At 39.2% G+C, this 21980-nt stretch overlaps 1 protein-coding gene across 1 annotated transcript in view; it reads left to right on the top strand.

Annotated features, from left to right (window-relative positions):
- Window positions 1-16288, top strand: part of ELL2 (elongation factor for RNA polymerase II 2) — a 73522-nt gene extending 57234 nt beyond the window's left edge. The window contains exons 6-12 of the mRNA XM_058726663.1: window positions 1433-1557; window positions 1714-1801; window positions 3405-3978; window positions 6572-6638; window positions 10048-10219; window positions 12279-12323; window positions 12418-16288. Of these exons, the coding sequence (XP_058582646.1) occupies window positions 1433-1557; window positions 1714-1801; window positions 3405-3978; window positions 6572-6638; window positions 10048-10219; window positions 12279-12323; window positions 12418-12534 (1188 nt within the window). The 3' untranslated portion in view covers window positions 12535-16288. The remainder of the gene's footprint in view (window positions 1-1432; window positions 1558-1713; window positions 1802-3404; window positions 3979-6571; window positions 6639-10047; window positions 10220-12278; window positions 12324-12417) is intronic.
- Window positions 16289-21980: the final 5692 nt, after the last annotated feature.

The raw sequence follows: 21980 nt of genomic DNA on the forward strand, positions 1-21980 counted from the left end.
AAGAAAGCAAAGAAGAAAGCCCTAAGGCTGAATGAAATAATGATGACAATGAAGAATACAAGGCAGACAATAGGTCCTAAGCACTCCAGCATATAGAAGCGTGCACAAAAAAGACAAAATGGGAGAAGGAGGAAAGCAGGAGAATGTCCCATTATGAGGACCTGAGGATAGTCTGTAGTCCTGAGGATAACAGGAAAAAGCTAAGCATTGTATTTTTCCACTTTGAGAAATCTGGTTTTGTGTCATCTTATTTGCAAATTTGAATCTTAAGCCTACCATTTTCTACTTTATAACAGTATTAATGTTAGATTAATGTTAAGCTGTAAAAAAAACCATAAACTATCATAGTATATTTGATAGTACTTTAAAAAGACACAGAAAGAAGTCAATTTATTAAAAAGAGCATTTTTGGGACACCTGGGTGGCTCAGTTGGTTGGCTGAGTGTCTGACTTCAGCTCAGGTCATGGTCTCGCAGTTTGCAAGTTTGAGCCCCACATCAGGCTGTCTGCTGTCAGCACAGAGCCTGCTTTGGATCCTCTGTCCCCCTTTTTCTCTGTCCCTCCCTACTCACTTTCTCTCTCTCTCTCAAAATAAATAAACTTTAAAAAAAAAAAAAAATTTCCGTAGGAAATAACTGGAGGATTAACTTTCCACCAGCCTTAAACATGACTCTTGCTTTGGCACGTGAATCTGTACATTTGTATTGTTGATGGAATCTAGGCCTGGACACTGTACGAATTGCAGTTAAGCAATAAGAAGAGATTACACTTGAGAATAAACTAGCTGACTAATAACAGTAATTTGGGGGTTATTTTGCTGTACGTTTCCATTTATTGGTTTTCGGGAATTTCAAGGACTTTGAATAAGTGGTTCTTCAGGAGATCTGGCAACTACAAGAAGCAAGCTTAGCAAGCCAAGGAAATGACAGACAAGGGCATCAGAATTGATACTATTTATGGAGATAATTTCTGCTGATTGCTGAAGGGAAAGTTTATAACCCAACATTTGGGCACTGTTTGGTTTGTACATAATAAAAATGATCAAAGATTTTTACTGTGATTCACAAGTAACGGGAGTTAATGGCCAGAAGTAAATAATGAAGTTGTTAATCTAACTCCTTTGACTAGAAAAACTTGACTTAAAAAATATATATAAATAAATAAATCTTCCTCCACTTTTTGCCTCAGTAGGCTGTTTGAATAGAAATGTCATGTGGTGGACATTCAGGGAAAAAATATTTAGCTGCATATATAAAGTTTTAATTCCCCAATGAAGTCAAACAGCATTTATTGAGACCTGTCATATGCAAAACTGGCAGTCCCTTTGTAGCCAACTGGTACAGTTGTTTTCAGTGTAAATGCAAAATGTTGCCTGTTTTGGGTTAGGAAATAGCAAAAACGGCTAATGCTCTGTTTTCACACTATGTGCCAGGTAGCCAATCTGAATCCTAAGGACCTCTCATATACCTTAAAGGATTATGTTTTTAAAGAACTTCAAAAAGACTGGCCTGGATACAATGAAATCGACAGACGGTCATTACAGTCAGTGCTCTCGAGGTAAATTTTTCTTCTTTGAAACCGATCAAGTAAGTGATAATATTAGTTATTGTTATTTTAGTGTTGAGAAGGAAAAGAGAAGCAAGGGTAAGCTTTTTATCATGAACATTTGAAGATTCTCTTCATAACTGGAACATATGTATGTATCCTTTACAGAAAACTAAATCCATCTCAGAATGCTGCCAGCACCAGCCATTCAGAATCTCCTGTATGTTCTAGTAGAGATGCTGCATCTTCTCCTCAGGTATTCCTAAAATTACATAACCATAGCCCCTAAGTGAACTCTAGGGACCAGCTAGTTCACGTGGTCTGATCTATGCATGAGAGAAATGAGGCCCAGAGAAGCCGCACAGCTTGCCTACCCAAAGTCACACGGCCAGATCATGGCAGAGCTCTGTTTAGAATTCAGGTCCTGGCTCACAGCCCACACCTCTTTTTCACTACACAGCACTGCTTGTCAAAGTGTTTAATATCTACTCTGCTTTTCCATATTTGAAGTTTCCATTTTATTATAAGATTATCTACTTTTTTATTTGGTCACTACCTAGAAGACTTACCCAGTCCTGTATTCAGTCTCAGATTATATTGAAAATTGGAGGCATTTAATACTACCTGAAACATGTTCCAGAAAAATATTCTTAAGGAAAAATGTTTATAAAATAAGCAAATAAAAAATTCTGTCCTTTTCATACATGTGTGTCCTTAACGTATTTTTCAATTAAATCCCAGTCAGAATATTCCAATTAGACCTCACTCCTTCCAGCTTAAAATTTCCCCCAAAAGATTCTTTATTTCCCTTTCCCTGATTTGGGGATTGACAGTGGGACAAACCTATCTACCCCAGTGCTGCTCACACAGTGCTCCTCTCTCTGGACCCTCCTCCCAGGGATTCGGGAGACAGGACAGATGTGTGGACAACAGTAAGCTTGCTGTGGGCAAAAGGCTACTCACATGTCAAAAACTGTTAGAAACCTATTGTGAGGAACAGAGGGAGAACAAAATAAAAGTAATTTTGTCCTTGCATGTACATTGTCTATAGAATCCTCACTTTTAATGCCAACTGCCATGAAGTTATTTATACTGTAATCTAATTATGTAATGGCTGCCAAATCAATGGTGCTAAATTGGAAACAGAATAATTAATGGGATGATTAACTGTTACTTTTTTTCAAGGTGAAGCTTAGGCCACATTATTACATTGGATGTATGCTTTGTACTTTTCGACTATCTGAATTCCCTTTTTAATTTAAATATTGTTATTGCTGGATTGGGATAGTATTAGCATAATTTTTTAAATTTCTGAAATACTAATTCCATATCATTTTTATGGACTAGTTATTAAAACTTACCTTCCAATCTGATGAAGAGATATATTTAGAGGGGAAAAAAACTGAATAGCATTTCAGCAATAATAGAGATACTTAGAGAAATTACTTTCAAGGTGCTGGCTGTTCCCATTTTAAGACAGGTAAAATAATAAATGGCAGCCAAAATATTCATAAGTAGAGCATGTTAGCACATTAGAGGAGGTTAAATAAGTGTAGGCTTTTGTTGCCCTTTACCTACCCTTCTTAGTCCTCACCGAGTGAAATGGTACAAACTGCTTTCTCCTTCCTCTCTTTTAATATAACTAGGTCAGCCACAGCCCTCTGAGGAAGAAGGTTACCTCTTCTTAGTACTCTCCTAAGTGGTACAATCCACATAAATGGCATAGTCTCTCGAAGAACTTAGGGTGGGGCTATATGATCAGAAAGTATAAGTACAGTTGTTCATATGGTAGCCAATGATGCATGTATTGAGTTTTAATGCAAAGTGGCTCGTTTTTTTTTTCTGCCCCTCCCCAACAGAAACGGCTTTTAGATTCAGATTTCATTGATCCTTTAATGAATAAGAAAGCTCGAATATCTCACCTGACAAATAGAGTGCCGCCAACATTAAATGGTCATTTGAATCCCACGAGTGAAAAATCTGCTGCAGGCCTCCTGCCGCCTCCTGCAGCTGCTGCCATCCCTACCCCTCCACCACTGCCTTCAACCCACCTGCCCGTTTCCAACCCTCCTCAGACTGTAAATTCTAACTCCAATTCCCCTAGCACTCCAGAAGGCCGGGGGACTCAAGACCTACCTGTTGACAGTTTTAGTCAAAACAGTAGTATCTATGAGGACCAGCAAGACAAATATACCTCTAGGACTTCTCTGGAAACCTTACCCCCTGGTTCAGTTCTACTAAAGTGTCCGAAGCCTATGGAAGAAACCCATTCAACGTCTCACAAAAAGTCCAAAAAGAAGTCTAAAAAACACAAGGAAAAGGACCAAATTAAAAAGCATGACATTGAGATGACTGAAGAAAAGGAAGAGGACCTTAAAAGAGAAGAAGAGGAAATTGCCAAGCTGAACAACTCCAGTCCAGATTCCAATGAAGGTACACTTTACATTTGTAAAACTAACTACATGTGTTAAATGATTGGGCAGAGCAGACTATCGTGAGGGACATTATGCTGTTTATATAATTAGTAATGCTTTTTTGTCAAATGACCTTGTGTTAATAATCTTAGTGTTGTGCTTTGGAGCAGATTTTTCTTTTCTTATATTTAACATCAGTAATTTTTGGTCTCTTTTTAACCAACTATTAAACATAGTTTCTAAATTTGATAATAACATGGTAACATTTGAAAATGACTGTTATCCTCTAGAGACCCCCTCTTAAAAGGTAGACTTTGTTGCTCTTTTCCATAACTGTCAGGGTATTGCACAACCTCAACGTGACCTATTCTCTGCCATTCTTGAACTAATTTTACCAGACACACAATTAGCGATAAAAATAATTCTTTTCCTTCTTTGCCAGAGAAACAGGGTCACCCCTGCCTTAATTAATGTTAACACAGGGGAAATGTCAAATTCTTTATAAAACCAGCAAAGTAAGATTGCATATGCAGATCCATAACATCATCTTTATTCAGAGGGAAAGCAAGCAATTTGTCTTATGCAAGGCTGTTGGCAATTTGCTTGATAGAGCTTAAGAAATTATTTTTTCAATTTTGAGAACACTGTTTTAGTAAACTAGCATTAGTAAAATTTAACCATTTCAAGCTTTTGAAAACTTAAAAAGCCAGATAACCTAGAGATGCAAAGAAGCTTAAAATAATGATTTACTTCTAAAGAAAAACTAATCATAGGAAGACCACTTACCTAAGGTGTAATGATTTTTAACACCTAGTAACAAAATTATATTTTTCTTATTTAAAAAAAAAAAAAGTTGTGCTCTAAACCTTAATGTTCCCCAAACAGCATTCCAAGATTCAAGCCCCTCATTTAGCATTGCTGCCAATTTTAAACTCAGCATAACCAAAGCAAAATTCTCAAGGAAAATACGACTTTAGAAAAGTTACTTTAATGAAGAGGTTAAAGAGTGTTGCCTTTCTGTAATTTGCCCATAATACTGGAAGTCTGTAATTCTTAGATTTAACTGACCATTTTTTACCACATGAGAGGAGCTTTGCAGCATAGTAAAATGCAGTGCCTTCACTGATCTGGATTGACTATACTGCACATCACAGCTTATCTGTTGAAATATTTAGATTGGTGTGATACTATATAGTGACCCAAAAGGTAGGTGTAAGCTTTTTCCCTCAAACACTGTTGTACTTAAATTTGCCAAGTCAGGAAGAGGCAAGCAGTAATAACACCTTGTGTTCAGAGTTAGTATACCTGGGTATATCCCAGTCCACACACTTCCAACGCTGAGATGGTGATCCTGAGTCAGGCTAGTGCTGGGAGGATTGGATCCCAGTATGTTGAGATGTACAGCAAAGTTTGAGTGTTCTCAGAGTTGGAGACTTGAATAAACAGACTGAGTCTCTGAATCCTTCACTAAGGATGTAGTACCTTTCAAAGCCAGTTGAGATTATCACAAACTGAGGATAGATCTAGACCCACATCCCCTGAATCTGTTGGAATTTATCTAGGTCTATGGCAAAGAAGAAGCCAGGTGACATGCACTTAATGCCTTTTCCTTTAAGACTCAGGCTATTATAAAAAAAAAAAAAAAAAAAAAAGGACTGGGGGGAGTCTCAAAGTCTACACACACACACACACACACACACACAACAAGGCCACAGAGTCTGCATAATTTATTTCGTATACTTGGTCTTTTAAAATGTTGAACTAAGGAATTATCAAATACTCACTTTTGTTTTATATTGAACATGTCCATTTTGCCAGCAGGCAGGGTTAGGATGTGAGTTATTAATTTAATTCTAGTTTGAATGATAAAAAGTTACCCTAATAAAAAGTCTAAACTTACCCTCAGGAAATGTTGGTTGTGTTCAAATAAATAGAATCCTGAGGGATTTTACACATTTTTATAGCATAGCCATGAATGACTGGCACTTTATTTGTCTTTTTTTTTTTTTAAACAAATCTGTGTAGTAATATGAGATTTAGAGATAAGAGACCAGAGGAGTGTACATCGGTGTTCAGTAATGACTTATTTTAAATTACTTCAAAACCCATATGGGAAAACTTCCTACCCCTTCCACTGTCTGCATACAAAAAGGGTAGCAATAAAATACAGTGACTGAAGCGGTCTGCTACCTGACTTCATTGTCTCATCTGCCTTGTTCGAATCCTATGAAAAGTAGATGTTGATGTAAAATTTGTATCTTCCATTGTGTGGCTGCATCTGCCAGCACAGTCTTTGAATTGCTGGGCAGATGCCACAACTGTTATTGAAAGAATAGAAGACTGACCTTGGGTTAAGACGGAATTCCTTTATTGTGCAGACACTGCGGTAGCCAGGGTGCTTTCAATGCCTGGCGTCAGTTCTGCTGGCCCTGCTCACAGGGCCTCTGTTGTTCGTGTGCAATTGTATTCCTTGCTCACTGTTGCTTATTGAGATGGAAGAATAGAATTTGAGGAAGAGTGTTCCAGATGTTTCTGATCTATTTTAGAATTATAGGCATTTTATAACCATACTGTTGGGTGAAAGCTTGATTTTTTTTTTTTTTTCTTTGTAGGAGTTAAAGAGGGCTGCACTGCCTCCACGGAGCCTTCTTCAACAATTGAACTCCCAGATTATTTGATGTAAGTTCAGATGTCTGCCAATGGGAGAGAACTGTTTAATTTTAGAAAGTTTGCAAATTCTTTTCCCATAATTTGCAAATGAGAAAAGAAGTTCCAGAAATAGAGTCCCAGAGCCACCCCTGCATTTGAAAGGCTGCCATTAAGCCTGCTCGTCCCAAATCCACCCCTGTCTGCCTAAGCAGGTTGTGTCTCCCCCCAGCGCTGAGTTCTGCTCTGTGGCCTTTAAGTATAGAGAAGCCTGTCCTTTGTTCTGTAGCCAGGTCAGGCATTTGATTATGGAAGATTTCAGGGGTCTGACTCTTCAAAGCTGACAGTCTATCAATGCACATTCACTTGTTGCCCCAAAGAGAGAGTTTATTACTGATAAAGTGCTTAAATCTCCACAGTTAATACAAAGTAGAGATAGACTGATTTTCATTTAAATAAAGTTATGCCATGGAATTAATTTTAAAAGGAGAGAAGAGTAAAATCAGATCATTTCACTTTAGTACCAGTTATAATGTTTTTCTCGTTATGACAACAAGTTGCTAAACGCTGAGCTGGGGACATTTTTGTAACTGGTTATCACAAAAATTATAACTTGTAGACATAATTCTAGCTTTTTTATAGACTCAAAGGCTTCTGTAAGAAGAAATAATTAAGTTGCAAGAGCCTGGAAAAATGGAGAGTGGAAGAACAAACAGATTTGACTGCAGATAGCTTTGAAAATGAACAAGTGTGCAAAATAATTTGAATGTAGATTGGAAAATGGACTCTGAGCTGTATGAACGTTTTTTCTCTATTAGCATCTCATGGTGGACAAAGTTAAACTGTGCTGTTTAGCATTCCGTATACCACAAAATGTTGATTTCCAGAGTAAAGAATATACTTAAAATGTGTTACTTTTGCTTAACAGTAGTGTGAAAGCTATACTTATTGGGGAATGATACAGCATGAAACCATAATGCTGGTTATCATCTCTTGACTAAAAAGAACCCAAGAAACCATACCAAGCACTCTCTCATCGGAGGCGGTATATGGTTTTAGAGTTCGGGGCGTGGGGGAGCTTTGAAAAGTGGCCACCACCAAGCTGGCCCAGGGAAGGTTGCTTGGGGGACAGCATAGCGTCTGGCTCCACTGATGAGGGGGTTCGCCTCTCCTACTGCAAACCCACTTCTTAAAAGTCTTGCGGAAGTCGGCCCCCTCCGTTGACAACTGCAGGACTGTGCTCTTATTCTCTTGTGGTGGATTTTGAATTCCTCTTTTTTGTAATAGTGATGTAAACTAGTTCTATGTGACAGAATCGTGTGGGGAGGCTAAAAAAGAATTCTAACCCTTTCCTCATGCACTCAGGATGTTGCTGTGCTTTGTCAACTTAACCAGTTAATTCTATATTTAAAAACTGGTTTTTAACATCCTAATCTAAGGGATGGTCACTGCATCTGCCTCAGTCCATTTTGGCACATTTGTCACGTTTCTGGCTCTCAAAAATCACAAAAGTATGTAACCTGTGTAATTATTTGCTTAATTTATTAAAGTAAAAGCAATTTATTTTGTCACAAAACTGTCTTATATGATTATAGCCAATTTTCTTAAAATGGTGAGAAAGCATGGATTTTCAGAAAAATCACTGCAATTACAGAACTTAAGCTGTTTCTTAAGAAAACCAAAAAGACATACAATAAAACCTTAATGATCAGCCTCTGAATAATTCATACCTAAACCACAATATCCCTAATTTTTATATAATAAGAATACTTTTGTTACTTGTGGCTGTGAAATATCCAAACCCTTTAAAATTTTATTCCGTCATTGCATTTAGAGCCAGCTGTAGAACCATAACAATTTTTGTTAAAAATAGTGAAATGCCTTTCATTAAAGTGCCAATATAACCAAATAATCTTCTATAATAGCAACACAACTGTTGGCCAGATTGGTGTTTTTCCCTAAGGAAATTATTAAATAAAATACTGAGGGTGTAGCCTTGTGTGTGATCTTGAGAAAGCAGGATATTTCATAGAACACATTAAGCCAGAGAGAGTTTCTTGAGCAGTGTAGCCATTTTGCTTACCTGCACTTGTCCCCAGGAAGCTCTTTCCCGCCCCAGGCTTCCTCCGCTGTGACATCAGGACAGCCCTGCGTCACTGCTTGGTTCACCACACTCTTCTTACATCAGAGACATCAGCATACCAGTGCTGTCTCCCTCACACTTAGAAACCGAACCTCCACAGAGGCTAACTTGGCATGAATAAAAATATTAATGAGGACATTAAGTGCTCAGTTGCATCGCTTTTCTCACATTGCCAACCAGACATTTGTGCCATCTCATTTTAAATAAAACTGGTAAGGTTATCTAAAACCATTTTTGTGAAGGACTGAACTCCAAGGTTTTCCCACAGTTAAGAATATCTGTGCATGTCCGGGAGTGCTGAAGCACCTGCCCCTGATGGAATTGCTTTGGAATGTCAGTTTTTATCTCAGAAAGTCAAGGGAACTTAGCATTCCATGGCAGGAACGCAGAGTACAGAGACCCAGGCCAGCCCCTGGTGTGATCCCACTTCCCAGAGCCACAAGCAAATAATACTGTGTTTTAATATTAAAATGATGTTTTAATTTGCTTACCACTGAATAAACTGACACGCTGGGAAAATGGCCTTCACTCACCAGTTCCCTAGAGGTATTTATACCCTAAAGTAAAATAGATTCGTGGAGAAACTAAGAATAATACTATGACACTGACGTTCAGTTACATAGAATATGACCCTTTAGGGCTGAAAAGACCTAGAGAGATATGCCCTTTTTTCTTTTTTTTTTATTCCAGTCTGTCATTTCAAAAGAAGAAAATTATTCATTCCCTTTTGTATTCTATACATTTGCCTAGTCAAACATGGGAGGAAAGAGGCAGAGGGAACAAGCCTGAGGCGCCTTACTGGCAGCAGGTGTAAACGGCCAAAAGACAGACCTCCTCTTAGCCGCACAACTAGAGAGAGCTTTGACTTCAGCGTTTACTTAGTGACTGGGTGACACTCTCCTGGTTTCATGTTACCCACCGAGTCCTTCTGTTTCCGTGTGACTCGGAACAGATGGGTTGGCCTCTGCCGCTAGAGTGGTGGTGAATTATTTTGGATAGAGAAAGGTTTAGGAAGCTAAATCTGTATAAGCGTTGTTTTCTAGTCACACTTCAATTCCATTGCCACCGTGTTTTTTTCACATTTAACTTTCCTTCACTGAACATCTTAAGCTCTCCTGTGGGATAATTTCACCTGAAAGTTCTTTGAAGGAGTGACATGGCAGCAAACAGTGGCAGGGCAACTTTCAATCCAGGGAAACATGCTTGGATACAGTTTCTAAATATTTGTTTTAAATGTCAGACTTGTGCATTATGTTTATTCTGTAGTTTCTCTCCATTTATATTTTTTTTTCTTATTAGAAAATACATTGCTATCGTCTCCTATGAGCAACGCCAGAATTACAAGGATGACTTCAATGCTGAATATGATGAATACAGGGCCTTGCATGCCAGGATGGAGACCGTAGCTAGACGATTTATCAAACTTGATGCACAACGAAAGCGGCTTTCTCCGGGCTCAAAAGAGTATCAGGTAAACATGTTTGCTCCTAGACAGGCTCACTTCCATATTTTACCTTCTTTGTTCTCTACCCAGTCCACCCCCAGGCATCCCACTGGCCTTTGGAGAATGTCCTCTGGCAAACCAGCCTCTCTGCAGCTTTTGGTCTTCATTGAAAATTAGCTAGGAAACTAAATACAGTATTTGAAATAGTTCTCTAAAATAAGTAAACACAACGAACTGTATTTCTGTCAATGGAAAATAACTTTATATAACATAATATGTATAAAATATGTAATAGAGGCTTATGTATTTACTATAACATAATAGAGTATCAAGGTAAAAAGCAAACACAACTAAATAGGAAAAAAGTTGATTTGGAATTCATTGAAATATTTAACTGCATTGCCAACTCAGACCATAGCTGTTAGATCTTGTGCTGTTCCCAAAAATTGCTATTTCAAGTCTATGTTTTTTTAGAAAAAAACTCAATCTGGCCTAGAATAGGGAAGATATAGACATAACATATAAAAAGGGTTTAATACTACAGAGATTTGGGGCTTAAGTGAAGAAAAGCTTGGTGTTTCCAGCTATTCCAAAGACTGACATTTGTTAACAGATACTAAGCCATTTTCCCTTCCCTACTTTAATTAGTAGTATTACCATAGCTGGCAAACCAGTAAAAGCCAGACCCACATACTGGTTGTTCTTTCTCATAGTTATAAGCAAAAGGATTAATACAAATGAATGTGTCCCTCCTTATGTAGGCCAGATAAATTTGTCACAATTCACAACCATAGACGATGCCTTCATTCTGGCCTAGTAACTGTTGTTCTGACAGGGACCCACATGAGAGAACGTGAATGGGTTTCCCACAATTGGCAAAACAACCTGAGAGCATCTGTGCTCTAAAGACCAAGCCTTCCATTAGTGGGTCTTAATCTTTAAACAGGCTGCCTAGAGTTATGGAAGACTTTGCCACAGGAATTTGTGTTTGAGGGTGCAAGAGGTCATTGATATGGTGGGGTGTTTTTTTTTCTTTCTTTCTTTCTTTCTTTTTTTTTTTTTTTTTTTTTTTTTTTTTTTTTTTTTTACATGTAGTTATTTACCAGTGTACCATGATTATATTTAAACTAAAATGTAATTCCAAGGATTGCTTAGTGGTTAGGAGCAGGCTACAGAGCTAAACTGCCAGGGTTTGATTCCCAGCTCTACCATTGAATATTTGTGTGACCTTGGGCAAATTACCTAACTTTCTTCAGAATCCCCATCCATAAAATAAAGTGATTAGATAGAGATGTGCAGAATAAACGTAAGTATTTGGAAACTGCTTAGTCCATAGTACATAAGGTTAGATAAGTATTAGCCATCTTCCCTAGCCACCCAATTTCCCTCCTGAGAGGCAATCAATGGTACTGGTTTCCAGTGCATTCTTTCAGAGGTTTGTGTGTGTAAGATGTATATACACATGTATATACACAAGCAAATTCACCTGTGTGCTATATGTAATTGAATCTAAGATGTCATCAGTTACAATATGTACATATTGTCTTCTGTTCCAGTAAGTTAAACTGTCACACATTATTTGATTGCATTAAAATGAGAGGAAATGTGCATCTTAGAAGGAAGTTGTTAGAATGTATTATATTTCTTCTCAAATGATATCAAAATGTATAAGTCATTCTGCACTTTGCTTTTTTTCACTAAACAATATAATGCATCTTAGAGAACTTTATATAAGTACATGAAGCACTTACCCCTTTTAATGGCCTTTTCGTATTCCTTTGTATGGATTAATGGACATTTAAATTTTCTTTACTGTCTTTTGCTTTACAAACGGTACTGCAGCAAATAACCTTCTACGTGCAGCATTTCACTCAGGAGCAAGCAAATCTGAAAGAGAAGTATAAGTGCTGAGTCAGTTTTGCATTTGCTATTTTGATAGCAGTTGCCAATTGCCTTCTTTGAAGAGCATACCAATTTACATTCCCATCATCAGTATTTCCCCACCCTTGCTGAATGTGTGTTAGCTGTTTATATTGCCAAAAAAAAAAAAATTGTTCCCTTCTGATTTTAATTTTTAATTTTGTAGAATGTTCATGAAGAAGTCTTACAAGAATATCAGAAGATCAAGCAGGTAGGAATGAATCATCGCTGTGGGTTTCTGACCCGTAGTTGGGGCAGTATTATAAATTCTGCAACCTAATTCCTCCCGTCTGTTTCCTCTGCAGTCCAGTCCCAATTATCATGAAGAAAAATACAGATGCGAGTATCTTCATAACAAGCTGGCTCACATCAAAAGACTAATAGGTGAATTTGACCAACAGCAAGCAGAGTCATGGCACTAGATCTCTGCTTGGACCAGAAGATGTGAATAAACTTAAGCTTATTTATTTAAAATTCCAAATGAGTTGCTCTAAGATGCTAAAAAAATGAAACTTTGCTTGTTGAAAGTTTCAGTATTAGTAAACTTGAGTTATTTACTTTTTTTTTTTTTTTTTTTCCATTTTACTTTGCTTCCCTGCATTTTTGAAGCTGCTTTTTCTGGTCCTTCTTCCCATGCCTACCCCACCCCCAAGACTTATGTTTGTCAATAGAAATAATTTTTTTTTAGATATTGGAGATCCAGTGTCTATACTTCAAATCAGCTCTTTTCCTTAAAAACTTATGTTTGTCATTAGAAATGATTTTTTTAAGATATTGGGGATCCAATGTCCATACTTCAAAGTTATGTGTGTTTAAAAAAAAAAAACAGTAATGTGCAAGGTGAAATGCTTTTGGATAAACATAAGCCTATTTTCTGACCTTTCTTAACGCAAACTCTTTGCCTTAAATGGTAGAATATTTAGAAATTTGCACAAAATACAAAAAAAAAAAATTTAAAACATTGTTTTGGAGGGTTAAGAAATAGAAAGGTGTATGTGTATGTGTATAAATATGCACACATATGTACATACAGGCTGACTTGATCTAGAACAGTAAATCCGCCCTGCAAGTTAACCCCCCATTGCAATGGTTGCCTTAAGGTGTTTGCTAGTTGTGTACATAGTGTGGTTAATCATTAGCTACACTACTTCCCACTTGGTTAGAGCAATGGGAAGTATACTGTGGCCTACCAGCGTCTGAAAGCGTGTGCTCGACCAGTATGTGTGCAGAGGTGGTGTGGATGTGAGCGTGCATGGAGGAAAAAAGCTGCTACTCTCAGTAGGCCAAACGCTCAGGTTAAACAACAGACGAGTGTTACTGTAGGGTTTTTTGTTTTTGTTTTTTTTTTTCTGTCAAATTGCTACTTCTATCGTGGAAGACAAAAGCATTTCCATTTCAACAGTTTGTCAGCTTTATTAATGTTGGGCAAAATCAATATGTTATGAAAATGAAACAGATCTATAGTTTTGGGGCAAAATTATAAAATTAAACATGTAGGTAACCTATTTATATACTGCTATAAAGTATTTTTTGAAGAGAGATATGCAGAGAAGCTATTACCTACATGAAATGTATATTTAAAGATTTTTTTTTCATCCTGGGAGCCAGGAATATAAAAAAGAGCAGATATATTTAACCATAACATACTGTGATTCATCAAACAGCACAAACTTTCATTTCATGGAGTTTATCTGTTGACGTTGATTTAAACTATCATTTGTTTTATCATGTGGGAACATAAGTTATGTGGTCAAAAATATAAGGATTTTGAACTAATGTTGATTCAAGTTGTGTTGTCTTATCGTATTGTCTTTTCAAAGTGCTGCCAGTTGAAAAGGGAAGCATTATGTTTACAAATCTGTTTTGAAATGTTTGCCAAAATTTTGGTAGTATCTTTAATAAAGATGTTTGTCTCCAGCATCCAAAAAATAAATAAATAAATAAGTAACTTTGTTGTGTATCGGTATAAACCAGAAAATGTTGGTATCTAGAGAACCTGAGAGCATGTAGATGAACTTTTCTCTTTGAATTCTTCTAAAACATTAACTGGAAAAAGTAGATAATATAGAAATGTATGCAGAAGTAAAACACGATACAAAGACTGGTACAAGACCCTGTACACTATAACTCTGTAACATTACTACAGGAATTTGATTTTTCTGTAGCACAGACGTCCTAAAGAATTGGTTTCTTTTAGCATTGAGATCCCTGGTGCTCTTCCTTTTACCTCAGAATTGGTACAATCATTACTAAATGTTCATTGATTTCAAACTTTGAGTTAAAAAAAGATAGGAAATGGGAATAAATGTGTTCCTTATATTATGGTGGAGTCTCCTGAGGGATTTGTCTATAGGTAATGACCTCACTGGTGTCATTTCTTGGACATCTTGGCCTTTTAATCAAAGATTGCTGCTATTTGCTATGAGCAGTGTTTTTCAAAAGCAAGGTACTTGGACAAACACTTGCATCACCCAAATTAGAATCTCTGGGTATAGGGCCCAGGTATCCACATTTTCCTAAATATGCTCCAGGTGACTTTTGCAAGTCAAAGTGTGAGGACCATTGGTTTAGTAATGGCACTAAACCTTTAGGTCTCTAAATCTCATGCCTATCCATGTCAGCAGGTACAAATCACTCTTCCCTCTATATGATATGAGGCATCCTCTCAATTGCTTCACTGCCAACTCTTATTTCAGATCTTGTTTACGAACAAGCCTTCCCTGGTTGTTAGCCCTTGGAGCTCCCACCTACCCACAACAGCACATCTTCTGGTTTACAAATTGGGTGATAATGGAAGCTGGAGATAGGTCATGAAAATCCAGCGTTGCACATTCACAGACCTGACCACCTACCTATAAAAGCCTTAATTTAGATATTTGTTATATACATTGGGCAGATCCTTGCAAAATGTGTGTTTGTCGGCGCAAATTTGAGCTATAAATCTCTGAATCTGCTATTTTGAAGATGGCCATGAGCCTAGTAAAATATTTATAGTCATCCTTTATCTCCTACTGCAAGATTTTTAGATTCCCTCAAATAATTGCTACAGGAATGAGTGGCCACTTAGTACCAGTTACTCTAGTGGAAAGATTTATTTAGTTGTTTTGAGAGACACAGTAAGTATAAAACAGCATTATCAAGATGAGAGAATGAGGGGTGTGTGTATGTGTGTGTGCGCATGTGTGTGCATTTGTCACATTTCATCTAAAATAATTTGAAGCACTTTTGGAAATTTTTACCAACACCAGATTAACTCCAGATTGAATGAGCAGCTGACTGAGTACAAACCAAAAGCAACATTCACTAGATGTGGTTTTTTTAAGCAGGGATTCTGTTTCCTATCTTGTTATTTATTTCCCTTGGAATACTTGGGGGTAACTTCCAACTCTTGAGTTTGATGGTGGTTCAATACTTGCTCTCACAAAAATAATTGGTGTGGTCAGTTTATATCATTGCTCCATGCACAGTGACTGTAAAAATTCAGTATTCATTTCCTTTCATCTCTGATCTTTTAAACTTTATAGTTTTCTTTTCCCTTAAAGCATTTCACCTCATGATGTAAAACAAATGTGATACTTGCATTTTGGAAGCAAGATGCTGAAATGGTTAGACACAAGTGGTCCATCAGTTCCAACACTCTCCTTGGTTGCCTTACCCCTTCCACTAGTGCATTCTCTGCTTCTGGAACTTGGCTGAAACTCTTTAGCCAGTTCACTGTATTTCTGGCAGTGTGAGTGTTGAGTCATGTATGCGTGGTATATGCCCTTACTACTATTGAAGTTCTTATGGTTTATTACTTGCCTAAGTGTTACTGAATCCTTTTCTTATGTGTACCGGATGGGGGGGAAATTCTAGCCAGCATTTTGAGGAACCTTTTGTGAAAGAATATTAACTGACACTACTAAATGAAGGCAACAGAAGATGTTATCATTGTTCTTTGTAACCCAAAACTAAACAAGGATGTGAGGCTCATTTCTAAGTATTTCTATGTGTGTGTGTGTGTGTGTGTGTGTGTGTACACACACACACACACACGTAACACACTGTTTCTCAGTTGTTCCACCCAAACCATGTTAGGACCCTCAAAGATAAAATGTCACAAGGACTTTTCAGCAGCTGTGGTGGTCCCTTTTGTTCTACACCAATTTCAGTTCAATAAAAATGTTAACTTTGCAATTCTGGGAATTGTTTTTCCTTTGTCTCCTTTCAAGGCTCTTAAATTTATCTTTCAAAACAAAAACAAAAAACCCCTAACAGAGTGCTCTCTGATGCCCTAATGTAAATGATCCTCCTGGGACAGAGCTATTTCTTGTTGGCGACTCTAGGAAGTGGGGGCAGGGTATTTGCTCCAGGACCTGCCTGTTTTCAAAGTGTAGGACATGCCCTCCAGAGGCAACATCTACTTGGAGAACAAGAATCACGTACCGATTAAGCGTTTCCTACACGTGCATTGTCCCATTACTCCTCACCTCAACCCTATTATCTCCATCTTACAGGTGAGTGAACTGAGGCTTAGAGAAGTTAAGAAACTCATCCATGACACAGCTAGTAAACAGTGGAATCTGGGAAACCTGACCCTGGCATCTGTGTTCTTAACCGTTTCTCCATATTGCCCCTCATGTGCTGGTACCTTACAATGAGCTTCACAAAGTGACCGTTCCAGTGACACCACACAGGCTAGACAAACTCTTGATTCAAAGGAAACTAGAATGTGGGGGGTGGGGTAATATCTAGTAGATTATTGTCTGTAAGTTGATTTTGTCAGAAATGGTAAATGTGAAGGAAGGCCAAGTACTTTTTAAGAAAAAGTATGTTTCCCTTGTTTTTGAATGTGTGCAGTCTTAACAGACTATTTGAAGGAGAATGGGACAGTGCAGGTGGAGACAGGAGGCAGGGTCTGGAATCACACTATCTCTTCTTCATAGTAAAAAGCTATCTCAGGGGCCCCGGGGTGGCTCAGTTGGTTAAAGCATCCCGACTCCTGATTTTGGCTCAGGTCATGATCACACAGTTGTGAGATCGAGCCTGCAAGCCCCACATCAGGCGCTCTGCTGGGTGTGGAACCTGCTTGAGATTCTCTCCCTCTGCCTCTGCCCCACCCTCGTTTGTGCTTTCAAAAAAAAAAAAAAAAAAAAAAGCCATCTCAGTAACAGACTCCTGCTCTAGAGGCTAACCAGTCTGAATTAGACATAAGGATATTCTCCTAGCTAGATCTTTAACTTCCAGGTTTTACACATTTTCTGAAGGAATAATAGGAGGGAAAGGAAGAAATCCTCAACTAAACGCTGATATGAAAACCTAGAACAATCGGTCAGTCGGTGCCAGCAGTGATTCTGGTTAGGTCTACAAAGAGCGTCACGAGCAAATGAGGTCCCCAATGTTATGATTGTGTCCGTAGCCCTCCCCCACTGGACATTTAACACTACTTGTCTTTTAACCCCTTTCCTCAGGTAAAGTGAAAACATGCCTTCTTACTGGGGCATGGAAGAGGCTTCATCGTTGTTTATAAAGCACAGGGGAGTTCCATGAAAAACAGCCATCTAAATTATGGATTGTCTGCTGAAGGCAATAGGGAGAATTTGTGGGAGTATTAGTTTTCTGGTAAGAATGAGTCCTTTTTTTGGGGCGCCTGGGTGGCTCGGTCGGTTGGGCGTCTGACTTCGGCTCAGGTCATGATCTCACGGTCCGTGAGTTTGAGCCCCACGTCGGGCTCTGTGCTGACAGCTCAGAGCCTGGAGCCTGTTTCGGATCCTGTGTCTCCCTCTCTCTCTGCTCCTCCCCTGTTCATGCTCTGTCTCTCTCTGTCTCAAAAATAAATAAACGTTAAAAAAAATTAAAAAAAAAAAAAAAAGAATGAGTCCTTTTCAACTGATTGCAGCGGGGGCAAAGGCAGAGAGAGGCTTGAGGCTTCCAGGTGGAGTGTTTGGGGTTTGTTTTATTGAATGCCAAGACCTATGCAGACCTGCTCCACTGGTTTTACCTTTCTGAGATTGGGACAGGAGACTGGCAGTGGCAGGAAGTAGCTCTGTTATTTTATGATTGCTCAATTCTCAAGTTGGGGTCAGATGATTCTACTATGCATGACAATAGAGATGTGTCATTTATAACTCCTGCCTACTGAATTCAACTGGCCAGCCAGGCTGGTTTGTCTTACTGTAATTAGATCCTTGATGCAATATGGGTATTTGTAGATGAAGAAGAATTCCATTTCTGGGTTTGTGAAATGTAGGAGGGTACTTCCTAAAGATGAGCTCATGTGATTAGCCACTACGCTTGAGTTCTAAAGCTCGGGCTTCTAGAGGAATGGCCATCTGCCTTCCTAGACTTAGGGATTCCTAAGGGCTTACAGAATTCCACTGTGGTATCAACAGGCAGCGTGATTCACCTCGCCAGCCTCATCACCTGCTGATCCCACCCTCTGAACACCACACAGACCTGCCTTCAGGTGCTCCTCCTATCCCAAGGCCTTACTCAGTACTTGCTGTCCCTTCTGTCCCACAAGGTCCATCTTCCACCCCTTCCCCACTTAGCTAAGTCCTCCCCACACTCAAGATCGCCCCTTAACATCACGTCCTCCAGGAAGCCTTCCCCAACCTATCTCAGATTAACTCAGGCCACGATGGTATATGCTCTCTTTCATCTTCTACTTCCCCTTTGTGGCATTTATCACAATTATAACTAACAACTAGTTGTATTATTAAATAAGTTCCAAGAGAGTAGAGACTATCTTGTTCTCTAGGCTGTTCCCAGATCCTAGCCCAGGATCTGGCACAGAGGAGGTGTTCAATAATAATTTATTCAAAGAATAAATGAGGCAGGCTATTCATATATGTTCTATTTAAAATTAACGTGGCCAGAGGATTTGGATTACTGCAAGAGTCTGCTGTGTCAGTTAGGTCTATGTGCCTTGCCATATCTTCCCAAATTCGTGATTTAAGAATTAGTTACCAATGGCAGACTGACCTTACTTTGAGAGTCCCTTTGTCATGTTTAACAAACTGGACACCTGCATAGGGGATGTCTCTTTCCAACTTTGGCATTCACACCTCTAGTCACCTCTGGAATATTAAGCATCTCAACAGTATATAATGGTTTGTAATATAAAATGAACTGATTTTAAAAGTTACTTTTATTTATAATAACTGACAGGTTCTGATTTCATTTCCTACTATATTTTTTCTATAGCTATTCTCCCACTTGTCAAAGACATGGTAGAGGACAGCAGTCTACAGATGTTATATATCATTTTTTTATCTTCATTAAAGCAACTCTGGTCTGACATTTCTTTAAATTCGACATGAGATTTGGTTACACTTATTTTATGCCTAGCATTTCTGTAATCTTCCAAGCATAGACATTTTGAGGACAACTGAAGGACTTAGGGATTCCTGTAATGATAGAACGAGCAGAGCCCATTAACAGCATCCAGAACTGTCTGGATTTCATAGGTGATGAAACGAAGATGTTTAAATGACGGCCACACAGAGCAGGAGGAGACCCCAGGAGCTTATACACTCTTCCTTGGGAGGGACTGAGAGCAGCCCATAGCTACAAATGGCCAACAATACAAAGAGTCATAAAGTACCAAACAAGGCACACCGTACACATGAGATTCAGAGCGATCAAGCCAGACAGCCTGGCTTAGAGTCCTGGTCTGCCACTCACAAACTACAGACCACAGGCAAATTTATAAAGCCCTGCAGCCTGTTTCCCATCCATGAAGCGGACGGTACCTACATCAGAGGATTATGATAATGTATAGGTAGACTGGTGCATGGGACCTAGTAAGTTTTCTATATATTTTTCACTATTTTCTAATTATGTCTTTCCATCTTTTATTTGGATTTGCAAAGTTTTGTTACAATATTCCTGACAAACAAGCAGCCTAAAAGCAGGACTAAAAACCCTATTAGGTTCATTTAGATCTTTGTATCACTGTGACTGAGCCCCTATTGTATGATAAACACAGCCCAGAACATTTCCAAGACTCTACAACTTAATTGCCTTGTGAAGTAAGTTTTCTCTGTGAATCTTTCCAAGTGTCAGTTAGCTTCACTTAACAACATGGCTACCAGTAACTTAGTGCTGATGCACTTCTTCCAAACTTGAGCTTAACTTTGAATATTCTATTAATTATTTCTTCCATTTGTCTTCATACAGGAGAGTTTTAAAAAGAGCCTTGTTGTCTGTAAGCCTGAGTGCTTCTTGCCCAGGCAGGTGCCAGAGCGGGTTGACACAGTTCATTTCAGGTAAGATGCTTTGGGGAAAAGCCTGCTATGGAAAAGACTCTCTTAAACCTGGAAGCTTTTCCTTCTCCTCTCAAAGGCAGAGTTCATTTAAGTCATCCTTGTCAAAGTAGTGCCAAGAGGGTCTCCAGGGGTCTTGGGGCCACCTGAGCCACAGAGCTGTGCAGCTGAGAGCAGCTATAAGAGCACACTGGGGACTGTTGGCAAAGTCACCTCCTCACCTCCCCCATCTTCCTTCCTCTCTCTGCCACTGATGACAAGTCTTTATTGCCCTGGTAACCAGTCATCACCACCTCACCTGCTCCTCCCTTCTCTTAACTCACTGCTCTTGCCTGAATGAACTATTATGGCTCCTCCCTTCTGTTAACATCTTAGCATTTTTCCTGTCATTGGTTACAGATGACTTGGCTTATAGATGAGAAAGCGAGTTCAGAACCAAAGACCTGTCAGCAAGACGTGAAAGTGCGGGAAGTTGAAAATGCTTTGTGGTATAGAGAGTAAAGAATAGAGTCCTAGATCTGAGATTCACCAACCTGTGACCTAGAGCAATTTGCCTACTCCCCAGATCTCCCTTCCAACATCTCTGATAAATTAGGATAGTACCCATCTTCCGTAGTTGTGCAAGGATTCAAGAGAGATGGGTGTGTTCAATGAGAGGGACCGGGTGGGGCAATCATAAAGCAACACTATGTATTCTCACACGTGCCCCTGCAAACACACTCCGGCAGCTGTTTCCTTGCCTTCAGGGAGGAAATCTCTGGCAGATCTCAATCCCTCCAGGACAGTTGCTCTTGATAAGCCCTATGGTCACTCTTCGAATCAGTTTCCTTTCAGTAACTACTAAGTCCAGCCTTCTGTAACAGCCAAAACTCTGAAATGCATTTAAAATCGAAGCCTCTCCCCTCTTCCAGCTTAGGCTTGCTGGAAGCCAAGTGCTTCCTGCTGCCCTCCCTACTGTCCCACCACTCAGCCACCTCCAGGGTTGATGGAGGAGATGGTAGGGAGGAGAGTTAAGGGCCGCAGAGATCTTAGCACCTCCCGAACCTGGACTTGACTTCCTACAGGCATCATCAGAACCCATCCCAGGTACCTTGGAAGGTGCCCTCCAGCCTTGCAAGGTTTTGACAGGGCGTCTTTAGCCAGCCTTTCCAAGAGCGTGCTTGCGTGCGCAAACATGCCTGCACACGTGCGCACACACACACACACACACACACACACACCTTCCTCTTCAGGTAGGAAGCCAGTTGCCTATGGCCTCATTCTAAACCACACCAACACGGCAACTAGAAGTCTTCCATCTGGTCTCATCCACCCTCCCACCCCAGCCATAAACAAAAATTAGCACTTTGGGCCTGCCACCCTCAGAGTGCAGCAACTGCCCAAATGCATCCTCCATCCTGCTTTAGGGGCATTTTGTGTATTTTTTCAGGCAAATACCAGCCCTCTGTGTCCCCCAAACTTGAGGAATCACAAATAAGGGATTTTGTTTGTGTCTTTAAACCACTTTATTGAATATGACTAACAGGTAAAAAGCTCAGTGAGTTTGGGGAGAAGGATACACCTATAAAACCATCACCACCATCAAGGCTACAAACATACCAAATCATCTCTCAAAGTTTCCT

Source organism: Neofelis nebulosa, chromosome 1 (genome assembly GCF_028018385.1).
Source record: "Neofelis nebulosa isolate mNeoNeb1 chromosome 1, mNeoNeb1.pri, whole genome shotgun sequence".
Lineage (NCBI taxonomy): Eukaryota > Metazoa > Chordata > Mammalia > Carnivora > Felidae > Neofelis > Neofelis nebulosa.